The sequence below is a fragment of the Chiloscyllium punctatum genome, chromosome 1 (assembly GCF_047496795.1).
Source record: "Chiloscyllium punctatum isolate Juve2018m chromosome 1, sChiPun1.3, whole genome shotgun sequence".
NCBI lineage: Eukaryota > Metazoa > Chordata > Chondrichthyes > Orectolobiformes > Hemiscylliidae > Chiloscyllium > Chiloscyllium punctatum.
The window spans coordinates 33,452,691-33,465,024 of record NC_092739.1 but is presented as its reverse complement, the minus strand read 5'-3'; the positions used below and the strand labels follow the sequence as shown (position 1 = coordinate 33,465,024).

The following is a 12,334-nucleotide window of genomic DNA, read 5'->3' as shown; positions in this document are numbered from 1 at the left end:
ACAATGCACAATGCTGAATGTGTTAATAATAGCTTTTCAGTTTTCGAAGGTGAATTTCTCAAGCTAATTTACTGTTAAGAATCTTCTTACAAAAGAGACATGTGATCTTTTAAAATTCACTCATCAGATGTGCTCATCACTGGCATTTTTGTCCATCCCAGGTGCCCTTGTCCATGTATATTTATAATGGGAGAGTGACACAGACGGCTTCTGATTTTAGAATTAAGAAAAAAACCTGCTCATTACTGTCCAGATGTATTTGTGCATAGATGTGGATGTTTTTGGCAGGGTCAGCATTTATTGCTCATCCCTATTGCCCATGAGTAACAAGCTGCCTGTTTGAACTGGTGTAGGCACATCCAGAGTTGTTCGGGAGGAAATGCCAAGATTTTGACCCATCAATAACAAAAAACAGCGACCACTTCCATTAGGATGGTGTGTGATGGTGGGCCCATGTGACGAACATTGTTATCCTTCTAGGTAGTGGAAGTGGGGATTTGAAATATGAAGTTGAAAAATCATTGATGCTTTGTTGCAGTGCATCTTGTAGGTTCTTTAAAATGCAATTGTGATGCAACAGTGGAGAGAGTGGAGTCGCAGGTAGATAAGATAGTAAAGAAGGCGCTTGGTATGCTTTCCTTTATTGTTCAGGGTATTGAGTATAGAAGTTGGGAGGTCACATTGTGGCTTTACAGGACAATGGTTAGGCCACTCTTGGAATATTGCATGCAATTCTGGTCTCCTTCCTATCAGAAAGATGTGGTGAAACTTGAAAGGGTTCAGAAAAGATTTACAAGGATGTTGCCAGGATTGAAGGATTTGAGCTATAGGGAGAGGCTGAACAGGCTGTGGTTTTTTACCCCTGGAGCGTTGGAGGCTGAGGGGTGACCTTATAGAGGTTTATAAAATCATGAGGGGCATGGATAGGATAAATAGACAAAGTCTTTTCCTTGGGGTCAGGGAGTCCAGAACTAGAGGGCATAGGTTCAGGGTGAGAGGGGAAAGATATAAAAGAGATCTAAAGGGTCAACGTTTTCACGCTAGAGGGTGGTACGTGCATGGGATGAACTGCCAAAGGAAATGTTGGATTAGTGGTGCTGGAAGAGCACAGCAGTTCAGGCAGCATCCAACGAGCAGCGAAATCAACGTTTCGGGCAAAAGCCCTTCATCAGGAATAAAGGCAGTGAGCCTGCAGCATGGAGAGATAAGCTAGAGGAGGGTGGGGGTGGGGAGAGAGTAGCATAGAGTACAATGGGTGAGTGGGGGAGGAGATGAAGGTGATAGGTCAGGGAGGGGAGGGTGGAGTGGATAGGTGGAAAAGAAGATAGGCAGGTCGGACAAGTCAAGGAGACAGTAAGTGAGCTGGAAGTTTGAAACTAGGATGAGGTGGGGGAAGGGGAAATGAGGAAGCTGTTGAAGTCCACATTGATGCCCTGGGGTTGAAGTGTTCCGAGGCGGAAGATGAGGCGTTCTTCCTCCAGGCGTCTGGTGGTGAGGGAGCGGCGGTGAAGGAGGCCCAGGACCTCCATGTCCTCGGCAGAGTGGGAGGGGGAGTTGAAATGTTGGGCCACGGGGCGGTTTGGTTGATTGGTGCGGGTGTCTCGGAGATGTTCCCTAAAGCGCTCTGCTAGGAGGCGCCCAGTCTCCCCAGTGTAGAGGAGACCACATCGGGAGCAACGGATGCAATAAATGATATTGGTGGATGTGCAGGTGAAACTTTGATGGATGTGGAAGGCTCCTTTAGGGCCTTGGATAGAGGTGAGGGAGGAGGTGTGGGCACAGGTTTTACAGTTCCTGCGGTGGCAGGGGAAAGTGCCAGAATGGGAGGGTGGGTCGTAGGGGGGTGTGGACCTGACCAGGTAGTCACGGAGGGAACGGTCTTTGCGGAAGGCGGAAAGGGGTGGTTGAGGCTGGTACAATTGCAACATTTAAAAGGCATGTGGATGGGTATATGAATAGGAAGGGTTTGGACGGATATGGGCTGGGTGCTGGTAGGTGGGACTAGATTGGGTTGGGATATCTGGTCGGCATGGACGGGTTGGACCTAAGGGTCTGTTTCCATGCTGTACATCTCTATGACTCTATGATATGCGATGCCAACCTGGCTGCCTTGTCCTGGATTAATGTTGAGATTTTTGTGTATTATTGGAGTTGTAGTCATTCAAATAAGCAGAAGCTATTTTTTTTTTTGGTGCTCATGTAATTCGGAGCTGCTGCAGAATTCTCAGCGTCTGATGTGCTCTTGCTGCCACAATATTTATATACCCAATCCAATTAAATTTCTGGTCACTGATAACTGCCATGATGTTGATGGAGAAGTATTTATTATTGGACATTTGAAATTCAAGATCTGATTCAGTTGGAAAGATTGCCAAATAAAACATGAGACATTAAAAAAAACAATTGATTTAAAGGTGATATACTATGAATTTTTCAGTATAACAGAAACTCATTATCATCAGGAGTTTTAGGATGTAGGTTTTCCTTCACACCTTTGGAGTAGTTGACAGTGAGTGCAGTATCAAGGAAACTGGCTGATGAGAAGCTACTTAACACTATAACAAGCATTACTTGGATGGAGATGGGACTTCCACCCTGACTTGGTAAGTCCCAGCACATCTGCAAGCACTCCCTAGAGTCTAAATCCCTGAGTGGAGGAACAAACAGATCCCGCAGCAGGGATGGAAGTGAAGCCCAGGGTCCCACCAGGGTTGGAGCAGAGGGCTGGTGGAGTTGGACAAGAGGTCAGGGAAATAATGGAGTAGCCACAGATCTTCACCTTGTGTGGGCTGGGCTTTTCATGATAAAAGAAGTCTGAGGATGGAGGTTTCCACTCACCCAAACCCCCCCCCCCCCCAAGTGTTCTTCCACCCACTCCAGCCAACCTAGGAAATAGAGGTTGGGTGGGAAACAGCCTGTAAATGGCCTTTAGTTGACTCCTTAACGGTCTGAAAGGGGAAAGGGCAGGCAGGCAAATCTCTGCTCTACCCAGGCAAACATAAAATTTCAGAGAGGTCAGGGCCTGGTGGGAAGACCAGCAAGGAATTTTATGGGCCCTCCTTCTGACCTCTCCATATGTAGGGCACATGAAGTTCTGCTCTGTAAATTTGAATTTGTTTCTTAACAAAAGTCTGTATTTGGCATTTGTTCCTACAAGTCAAGCAGTGCTGCAATTAGTAACTATAGTGCCATCAACTGGTCACAACAGTACAGCTCATGCTTTTCTTGTACCATTGTTCTTTGTTCAGATGCAGACCGATGCTGAACATTTCTTGAATGACCTAAGGAAGGATATACAGAAGCCAATAGGATTTGATGCTATCATGAGGGTGAGGACAAACACAGGTGAGATTGCATTGTATGACAGTGTATATTCAAGTAAAAACAAAATGTTACAAGTCTAACAATACTGATCATCAGTGTTGTTTCCCCAGTAGCTTCGGGGGTGGGGGGAGAGGGGGGCATTGTTGTACCAGGAGGTGATCCTGCTGGAAACGCACCAGGTGATGTCTGAGGTCTCTGACAGACATAAGCTCCAGCAGACTTTCCAGTTTCCGTCACCACGTTTGAAAGAAAAGTGGAACATTCTGTGGGGGTCATGTGGAAGTGTCAGCAGTGGCTCACTCGGTAGCATTCTTGCATCTGAGTCATAAAGTTTCCTCGTTCAAGGCCCACCAAGTCTTCTGCAGTAAAATGCTGGTACTCCAGCACAAAGCAAAAAACAATGTTAGAGGGGGTACCTTTGGAGGAGATGTCAAACTGAGACCCTATTTGAATGCTGAGATCGTTAAAAATCTGTGACACTTATCTAAAGAAGAGCAGGAGAATTATTCTGGTGTCCCAGGCAATATTTAATCAAAACTATAAAAACAGATTACTTATTCACTACTTCAAAGCTGCTTGTAGATATTTGCCAAATGCAAATTGCTGCTGCTTTCCCTCAGGTAGACCACGAGTTACACTTCCAAAATATTACAAAGGCTGGAAAGTTCTTTGAGACATTCAGTCATATTGAAAAATGCTATATAAGTGTAAAGCTTTCCCTTTTTATTCCTGTTTGTCAGCATCATCTGAAATCAATAATATAGTGGGCTTAAAAACTGCCTATTTTATAATTGCATTTATTCACAAAATGAGAATAATTGATACCATTTCATGGAAGTCATTTTGTGTATTGAATGCGTGTCTGAAATTCTGAAATAGTTAGCTAGCTTTCAGTTTTTCCTTTTTGATTGCATAGATGGGCTCTTTAGAAGTTGTTTCCCATCTTATCTTTGACCATCATTTTTAAGCACAAGGTCTAAGAACCACCCCCAATTGCTCTCCTGTGAAAAATGAGAAATGCCAGGTTCAGGGATGAAAAATGGGATTCAAGACTTCTTCCGATTTTTCTCACCACTGGCAATCTTTCTGGTATGGCAAAAATCTAGGCTTAGGGTTAAGAACATTTCAACCATCTGGCCCTTCGAGCCCGCTCTGCCATTTAATAAGATCATGGCTGATCTTTTTGTGGCGTCAGTTCCATTTACCCACCCTCTTGCCATAATTCTTAATTCCTTTACTGGTCAAAAAATTATCTATCTTAGCTTTAAAAGTATTCAATGAGGTAGCCTTATCTACTTGGTAGGGAATTCCACAGATTCATAACTCTTTGGGTGAAGATGTTCCTCCTCAATCTGTCCTAAATCTGCTCACCTAATTTTGAGGCTATGCCCTCCTGTTCTAGTTTCAGTTGCTAGTGGAAACCTCCCTGCAATCCTCCCTGGATCATCATTGTCAAATTATCACATAAATGAATTGGAGAGATGTTTGGGTGAAATTTCTTCATAAAGAAAATTGTTGGAGCATGGAATTCTTTGCTACAAGGCATGGAGAACTTTGCATATATCAAGTGGAAATTAAATAAATGTGCAAATAGAGGAAAATACAGGGTTTGAGGAAGAGAATAAGGTTGGAGCTTAGTTTAGGCTTGCAAAGGACCAGCACAGACAATAAACCAAATGCACTTCTGACCTGCAAACATCTACATTACGATGAAACATTGAAAGCCAACAAAAATATTGTAAATGTATTGATTTAGTCAACTAGAACCGAAAGAACAGCAGATGCTGGAAATCAGAAACAAAAACAGCGAAACTGGAAAAGCTCAGCAGGTCTGGCAGCATATGTGGAGAGAAAACAGAGTTAACATTTTGTGTCTAGTGACCCTTCAGAACAATTAGAAATGAGAAACTGGAGTTTATTTTGGCTGTGGGGAATTATTATATTGTTGCATATTAAAGACATTGTTCACCCCAAAAGATGGAAATGAGTATAACATTCAAAAGTCTTCAATATTTCTGAACAACAGTGTTAATAGGAAAGAAAATGGAAGTAAACTATTCTGACTAAATATTTCTGATTCAAAAAGTCCAAAATGTTACTGGAATATGTTAAGGGCTAAGAGATACATAACAAAACAGTTTTGAAAAAGTAGGAAGGTAATTTGAATGGTAAACCTCAATGAAATGAATATAAGTTTGGAAAATGCAAAGTTTAAAGTCAGATTTGGTAAGTTAATGCATGATGGTGTCACACAAATGCAACATGATAATTATGAGAGCTAATGCTTACCTAGTATCTGTCAGTGGCCTGAATAATGTCCAGGAAATTGAGGTTATAATTCCCTGAAGATCAGTAGTCACATAATGTTCAAGCTGAATGTGATCTCTGACTTAGATATAGCAAAGGCCAGGAACCAGATCCCTAGCTTGTAAAACATTAACTTAAGGAATGTAAATTAAATAGAAGAGGAGAATGCTTCAAAAAAATGAAGAGGACACATAGGACAACTTCATTATGGATGCCAAATATACTGAACAAATATCTCGAAATTTGAATCAAAATAATTCACTAACAAATTAGAAAGAAGATAAAAGGAAAATGTGCCGATACTAATCCTGTAAACACAGCAGCTTACTTGAGATGAAAACTCACCAAAATAGCACTTAGTGATTGAAGATTGCATAACTGCCAAGAGAGAAACATGCAGGGACTGATAAAAGTGGGATTGTCTAGGGTTTTCATCATTTTTGTTCATGAATGTTAATTTTTCATTGTTAACCATGTATCTTGGATAACTTGTAACTGAGACATTTAGTGGGAATTAATTGTACGTAGTGTACGTACTGGCTGGCGTAGTCACATGACTACTACTTCTGCTGTAAGTTGCTTTCAGTTTAGAATGAGTAACCGTTAAGACCATCATTTTACAAATAATCCATGATATGAGTGAATTTCATATTCAACTTGAGTGAATGAGAGGGGAATGAGTCTGAGATTTATTTTTATTAAACAAACACATTGACTTGGATCCCATTTACCACCCCCTAACAAAAAACCGGAAATGATATCACTACAGGAAATGTTGTCACCAACCTAAGGAAACCTAAACACATAAATAGAAAGTGGGCCATACCACCAGTACTTCACTGGAGGATCCCTAATGATGTTACTTAGTATGGTGAAAAAACATCTGGAAACAAACTTTGCAGCTCAGCAAGTAAATTTACGTCCATTACTTTTTATAATTAATATAAGGACAATTGAGAGGGCATGAAAACAGAGCTGACTAAAATGAATTGGAAAACTGGGTTAAGTAATAAGTTGAAAGGGATATAATGGCAGATATTTAAGAACATATTTCAGTACATATCCACACTATCAATGCTTCTAAGAAATAAGAAAGCTTTTAAGGGACGGACCTGTAATCTGTGGTTAGCTAGAAATGTAAACAATAGTAATCATTCCTCAAGTCAGGATTTGGGGCAGAATATTAAAAAAAAGTAAAAATTACAAAAAAAATTGAAGATCAAGAGAAAGCTAGTCATAAATATAAAAACACATGATAAAAGTTTATGTAAATATTTAAAAAGAGAAAGAGTTAACAAAGTAACTGTTGGTCCTATAGAAAATGAATCCGACAAACTCATTGTGGAAACTAAGAATATGACTTATGAAACTAAGAATGTAAATTGAGTGGGTATTTTGCATCAGTCTGCATTATAGAGAATACAGGTATTATTCCAGAAGCAACAATAAATTCAGAAATGGGAAAGAAGATAAATTCAGGAAAATTGCAATGACTAGGGACATTGTATTCTGTAAATTGTTGGCTCTGCAGCTGATAAATGCCCAAGTCCTGATGGACTTCGTTCTCAGGTCTTAAAAGGAGTGGATAGTGATATCGTTGAGTGCATTGATATGAATTTTCCCAAACCTCATTGATTCAGGGATAATTCCATTAGATCAGAGGATAGCAAATGTAAGTCCCTTATCCAAAAGAGGAATGAACTGGAAATCAAGAAACCAGTGATAGCACAACGTGTGTGTCTTTGGGAAAATGTTGGAAACTATTATCTAAAAAATTAGGTGCTTGCTTACTTCAAAGTAATCAGGCAGATTCAGCTATGTTTTGTGAAAGGGACATTATGTTCAACCGTTAGTGTTCTTTAGAGAAAGTAATATGCTGTGGATAAAAGGGACAGGCAGGAGGCTAGAAGAACACAGCAGGCCAAGCAGCATCAGGAGGAGGGGAAGTTGATGTTTCGGGTACAGCCCTTCTTCAGGGAACCAGTGGCTGTGCTGTATATATTTCCAGAACACATTTAAATAAGTGTTACATCAAAAGGTTATTGTGGAACTAATAGCTCTTGGTGTAGGGAGTAGCATATTGGCATGAATCAAAGATTGGCAGGATACAGAAATCCGAGAGTAGGCATAAATGAGTCTGGTGTAGATTCATCTACAGTGCTGTTAGGAAGGCAGTTCCAGAATGTTAATCTAGTGACCGTGAAGCAACCGCAGAAATCGTTCCAAGTCAGGAAGTTGTGTAGCTTGGTGCAGATATTTCAGGTCATGGTGTTCTCACATATTTGTTTTCCCTGTCCTTCTAGGTGTTTGATGTAGTCTGTTGTAAGGAGCTGTTGAAGGATGTTTGGCAACATCTGTTGGAAGAAGTGAATTAAAGGGAGGGCACATGAAATCAGGGATGTTCACGAGGCTAAATTGAAAATAACGCCTGTGGTTGTGAAAGCGCAATATACATAGAACATGGAACAGTGCAGCACAGTACAGGCCCTTCAGCCAACAATGTTATACCGAGCATTTATCTTAATCTAAGATCAATCTAACCAAACACACCCCTTGATTTGCTGCCATCCATGTGCTTGTCCAGTTGTTGCTTAAATGTTCCTGATGTCTATGACTCTACTACCATCGCTGGCAGTGCATTCCACGCACCGCGTGAAGAACCTACCTCTGACATCTCTCCATACTGTCCTACAATCACCTTAAAATTATGACACCTCATGACAGCCATTTCTGCGGAAAAGTATCTGGCTATCTACTCTATCTATGCCTCTCATTACCTTGTACATCTCTATCAAGTTACCTGTCTTTCTTCCTTTTCTCCAGTGTGAAAAGCCCTAGCTCGCTCAGCCTCTCTGCATAAGACAAGCTCTCTAATCCAGGCAGCATCCTGTTAAATCTCCTCTCTAAAAAGCATCTGCAGCCTTCCTATAATGAGATGACCAGAACTGGACACAATATTCAAAGTGTGATCTAACTGAGTTTTATAGCTGCAGCAAAACCTCGTGGTTCATAAACTCAATCTCCCTGTTAATGAAAGCCAAAACACCATGCACCTTCTTAACAACCCTATCAATTTGGGTGGCAACTTTGAGGGATCTATGTACAAGGACCCCAAGATCTTACTGTTCCTCCACACTGCCAAGAATCCTGTCTTCAGCATTCAAATTCGACCTTACAAAATGAATCACTTTGCACTTATTCAGGTTGAACACCATCTGCCACTTCTCAGCCCAAGTCTGCATCCTGTCAATGCCTTGTTGTCACGACTGCAGATGCTGGAGATCAGAGTAGATAGTGTGGTGCTGGAAAAGCACAGCAGGTCAGGCAGCATCCGAGGAGCAGGAGAATCGAAATTTCGGGCATAAGCTCTTCATCAGGAATGAGACTTGTGGACCGGTGGGCTGAAAGATAAATGGGAGAGGGGTGGGGTTGGAAGAAGGTATCTGAGAATGCAATAGGTAGGTGAAGGTGGGGGAGAAGGTGATAGGTCGGAGAGGAGAGTGGAGCGGATAGATGGGAAAGATGATGAACAGGTCACATTGGCGGTGCTGGAGGCTTGGGATTTTGATAAGGTGTGGGGAGGGGAAATGAGGTAACTGGTGAAATCCACTTTAATCCTGTGTGGCTGCAGGGTCCCAAGGTGGAAGATGAGGCATTCTTCCTTCAGGTCTCTGATGGTTGGGTTTGGTGATGGAGGCACTCCACTTGCATGTCCTTGGTGGAGTGGGAGAGGGAGTTGAAATGTTCACCCACGGGATTGGCTGGTGCAGGTGTCCTGGAGATGTTCTCTGAAACAATCAGCAAGTTGGCATCCTGTCTCCCCGAAGTAGAGGAGAACACATCAGGTGCAAAAGATACAGTAGGTGACATTTATAGTCCAGGGACATTTCTGTCAGATGTGGAAGGATCCTTTGGGGCCTTGGATGGAGGTGAGGGGGGAGATGTGGCGCAGATCTGCGCTTCCTGAGGTGGCAGAGAAAGGCGCCAGGAGTGGGGTGTGGGCTAGTTGTGGGGTGTGGATTTGACAAGGGAGTTGAAGAGGGAATGGTCTCTCTGTAACACTGATAGGGGTGAGGAGGGAAATAAATCCCTTGTGATGGGGTTTGTTTGCAGGTGGCGCAAGTGGCAGAGGATGATGCAATGTGTACGGAGGTTGGTGGGGCAGAAGGTGAGGACCTGGGGGGTTCTTGTTGCATTGGGAGGGGTTGGCTTCAAGGGTGGAGGTGAGGGAAGTGGAGGAGATATGCTGGAGGGCATCATCAACCACATGGGAGGGGAAATTGCAGTCTTTGAAGAAGGAGGCTGTCTGGGATTTTCTGTGGTAAAATTGGTCATCCTGTGAATAGGTGTAGCAGAGGCAGAGGAATTAAGAATGTGAAATGGCGTTTTTACAGGAAGTAGGGTAGGAGGAGGTCTAGTCCAGGTCTAGCTGTCGGAGCCCGTGGGTTTATAGTAGATGTCCGTGGTTAGTCGTTTGCCGAAGATGGAGATGCAGAGGTCCAGGAAGGGGAGGGAGATGTCTGAGATGGTCCAGGTGAATTTGATGTCAGGGTGAAAGGTGTTAGTGAAGTTGATGAAGTGTTCAACATCCACGTGTGAGCACGAGGTAGTGCCGATACAGTCATCAACATAGCGGAGGAACAGGTGGGGATACTGCCAGACAAAGCTGTGGAAGATGAACTGCCCATGCCTACCCTTTTGGTTTGGAGGAAATAGAAGGATTGGAAAGAGAAGTTGATAAGGGTGAGGACCAGTTCAGCCAGGCAGATGAGGGTGTCAGTGGAAGGGTACTGGTTGGGACGGCATAAGAGGAAGAAACGGAGGGCTTGAAGGCCTTCGTCATGGCGGATAGATGTATACAGGGACTGGACGTCCATGGTGAAGATAACACATAGGGGCTGGGGAAAAGAAAGTCTTGGAGGAGATGAAGGGTGTGGGTGGTGTCCCAACTGTAAGTGGGGAGTTTCTGGACTAAGGGGGACAAGACAGTGTCAAGGTGTGCAGAGATGGGTTCAGTGGGATAGGAGCAGGCTGAGACAAGAGGTGGACTGGGAAGTCAGGTTTGTGAATCAGGTGGTGCGGGGTTCACAGATAAGGAGGTTGGAGGCTGTGGATGGGAGATACCCAGAGGTGATGAGGTTGTGGATAGTCTGGGAGATGATGGGAGGTGAGTTCAAAGTCGAGGAGGTAGTAGGAAGAGGTGTCTGCGAGTTGGCACCTGGTTTCAGTGGTGTAGAGGTTGGTGTGACAAACTACCATAGCTTCCTCCACCTTGTCTGCTGGTTTGATGATGTTAGAGTTGGGGTGGAAGGAGTGGAGGACTGCATGTTATAAGGGCAGGAAGTTGGAGTGGGTGAGAGGGGTTGGACAGGTTGAGGCGGTCTATGTCACAGTGGCGGATAGAAATGAAGAGTGCAAAGGCAGGTAACAGGCCAGCATGAGGTGTCCAGGTGGATGGGGTGTGTTGGAGGTGGGAGAAGGGGTCCTTGGTGCGTGGGCGGGTGTCTTGATTATAAAAGTGGGCCTGGAGGTGAAGGCGGTGGAAGAAATGTTCAATGTCACAACGCATGTTAAACTCATTAATCCAGGAGCATAAAGGGATGAAGGTGAGGCCTTTGCTAAGCACTGAATGTTCATCTTCAGTGAGGGAGAGGTCTGGGGAATTGCTAAAAACATGGCGGGGCTGAAGCTGGGCGTGGGGGTGGACACTGCTACTTGAGTGGGCGCGGTTATGGGGTCTGGAGTGACATCACCAATGGAAGTGATGCTCACCATGGGGACGGGAGTGGTCCCTACAGTGGTGCCCATGAGGTGGAAGTGATGTAACATGTGACATCAGCAACGTCACCCGCTGAGTTCCAGTGAGTGATGTTGGCAATGGAGTCATCCGTGTTTCGGTGTGACATCTCTGGGGGTGGATGTAACTGCGGCGGCAGTAACAGAGGGGGCGGAAGTGACGTGCAGAGTAGGTATCGTGTCAGTGCCTGTGTTGATGGATCCTGCAGTGGTTACTGGGGCAGTCCGTCTTCCAGGCGATCGCGGAGCCAGCATGGTTGGCAATGGCTGCATTCTGTGGGGCGATGGGAGCAGAAGGGACGTCATCATTCGCCAGTGCTATCATGGCTGGAGCGACCGCGAGGCTAATGTTTGTCTAAGCAGTTCCAGAGGCCAGAAGAAGGTTCTGGAAGGGCTGAGGAAACCTCTGTATTGAGGTAAGTACATGAGAGTTTGTTTAACTTACATTCTTTTATGTCCGATATGGTGGAGAACAAGAGTTTGTTGAGTGTGTGAATTCTTCTGAGGATGAAAAACAGCAGACGTCCTTTGCAGGTCTGGGAGAGTGAGGCCCTGAGCTGAGGCAGGGCTGACTGCAGGGAGAGGAGGTGGTGGTGGCAGTGCATGGCTGCGAGTGTGGAGCGGAGCATCCGGAAGGAGAACCATTTCTGAACGTGCAGTGAGAGAGAGAGAGAGACACGCTGAGATCCTTTTGTAGCAAGAGGAGGAGAACTTCGAGGTAGGAATCCTTGGAAGAGGCTTTGCAGTCGGGTCGAAATCAGCTAGGAGAAAGTGTGGACTGCAGATGCCAAGATCAGAATCAAGAGTGTGGTGCTGGAAAAGTACAGTGGGTCAGGCAGCATCCGAGGAGCAAGAGAGTCAATGTTTTGGGCATACGCCCTTCATCAGGAATGAGGCTAGTGGGCTG

General features: G+C 44.2%; 1 protein-coding gene across 3 annotated transcripts in view; it reads left to right on the top strand.

Annotated features, from left to right (window-relative positions):
• sec24d (SEC24 homolog D, COPII coat complex component) overlaps window positions 1–12,334 on the top strand; it is a 210,362-nt gene that overhangs the window by 148,852 nt on the left and 49,176 nt on the right. For all 3 annotated transcript variants that reach the window (XM_072589129.1, XM_072589119.1, XM_072589137.1), the window contains one exon: window positions 3,249–3,345. In XM_072589129.1, coding sequence (XP_072445230.1) covers window positions 3,249–3,345 — 97 coding nt within the window. The remainder of the gene's footprint in view (window positions 1–3,248; window positions 3,346–12,334) is intronic.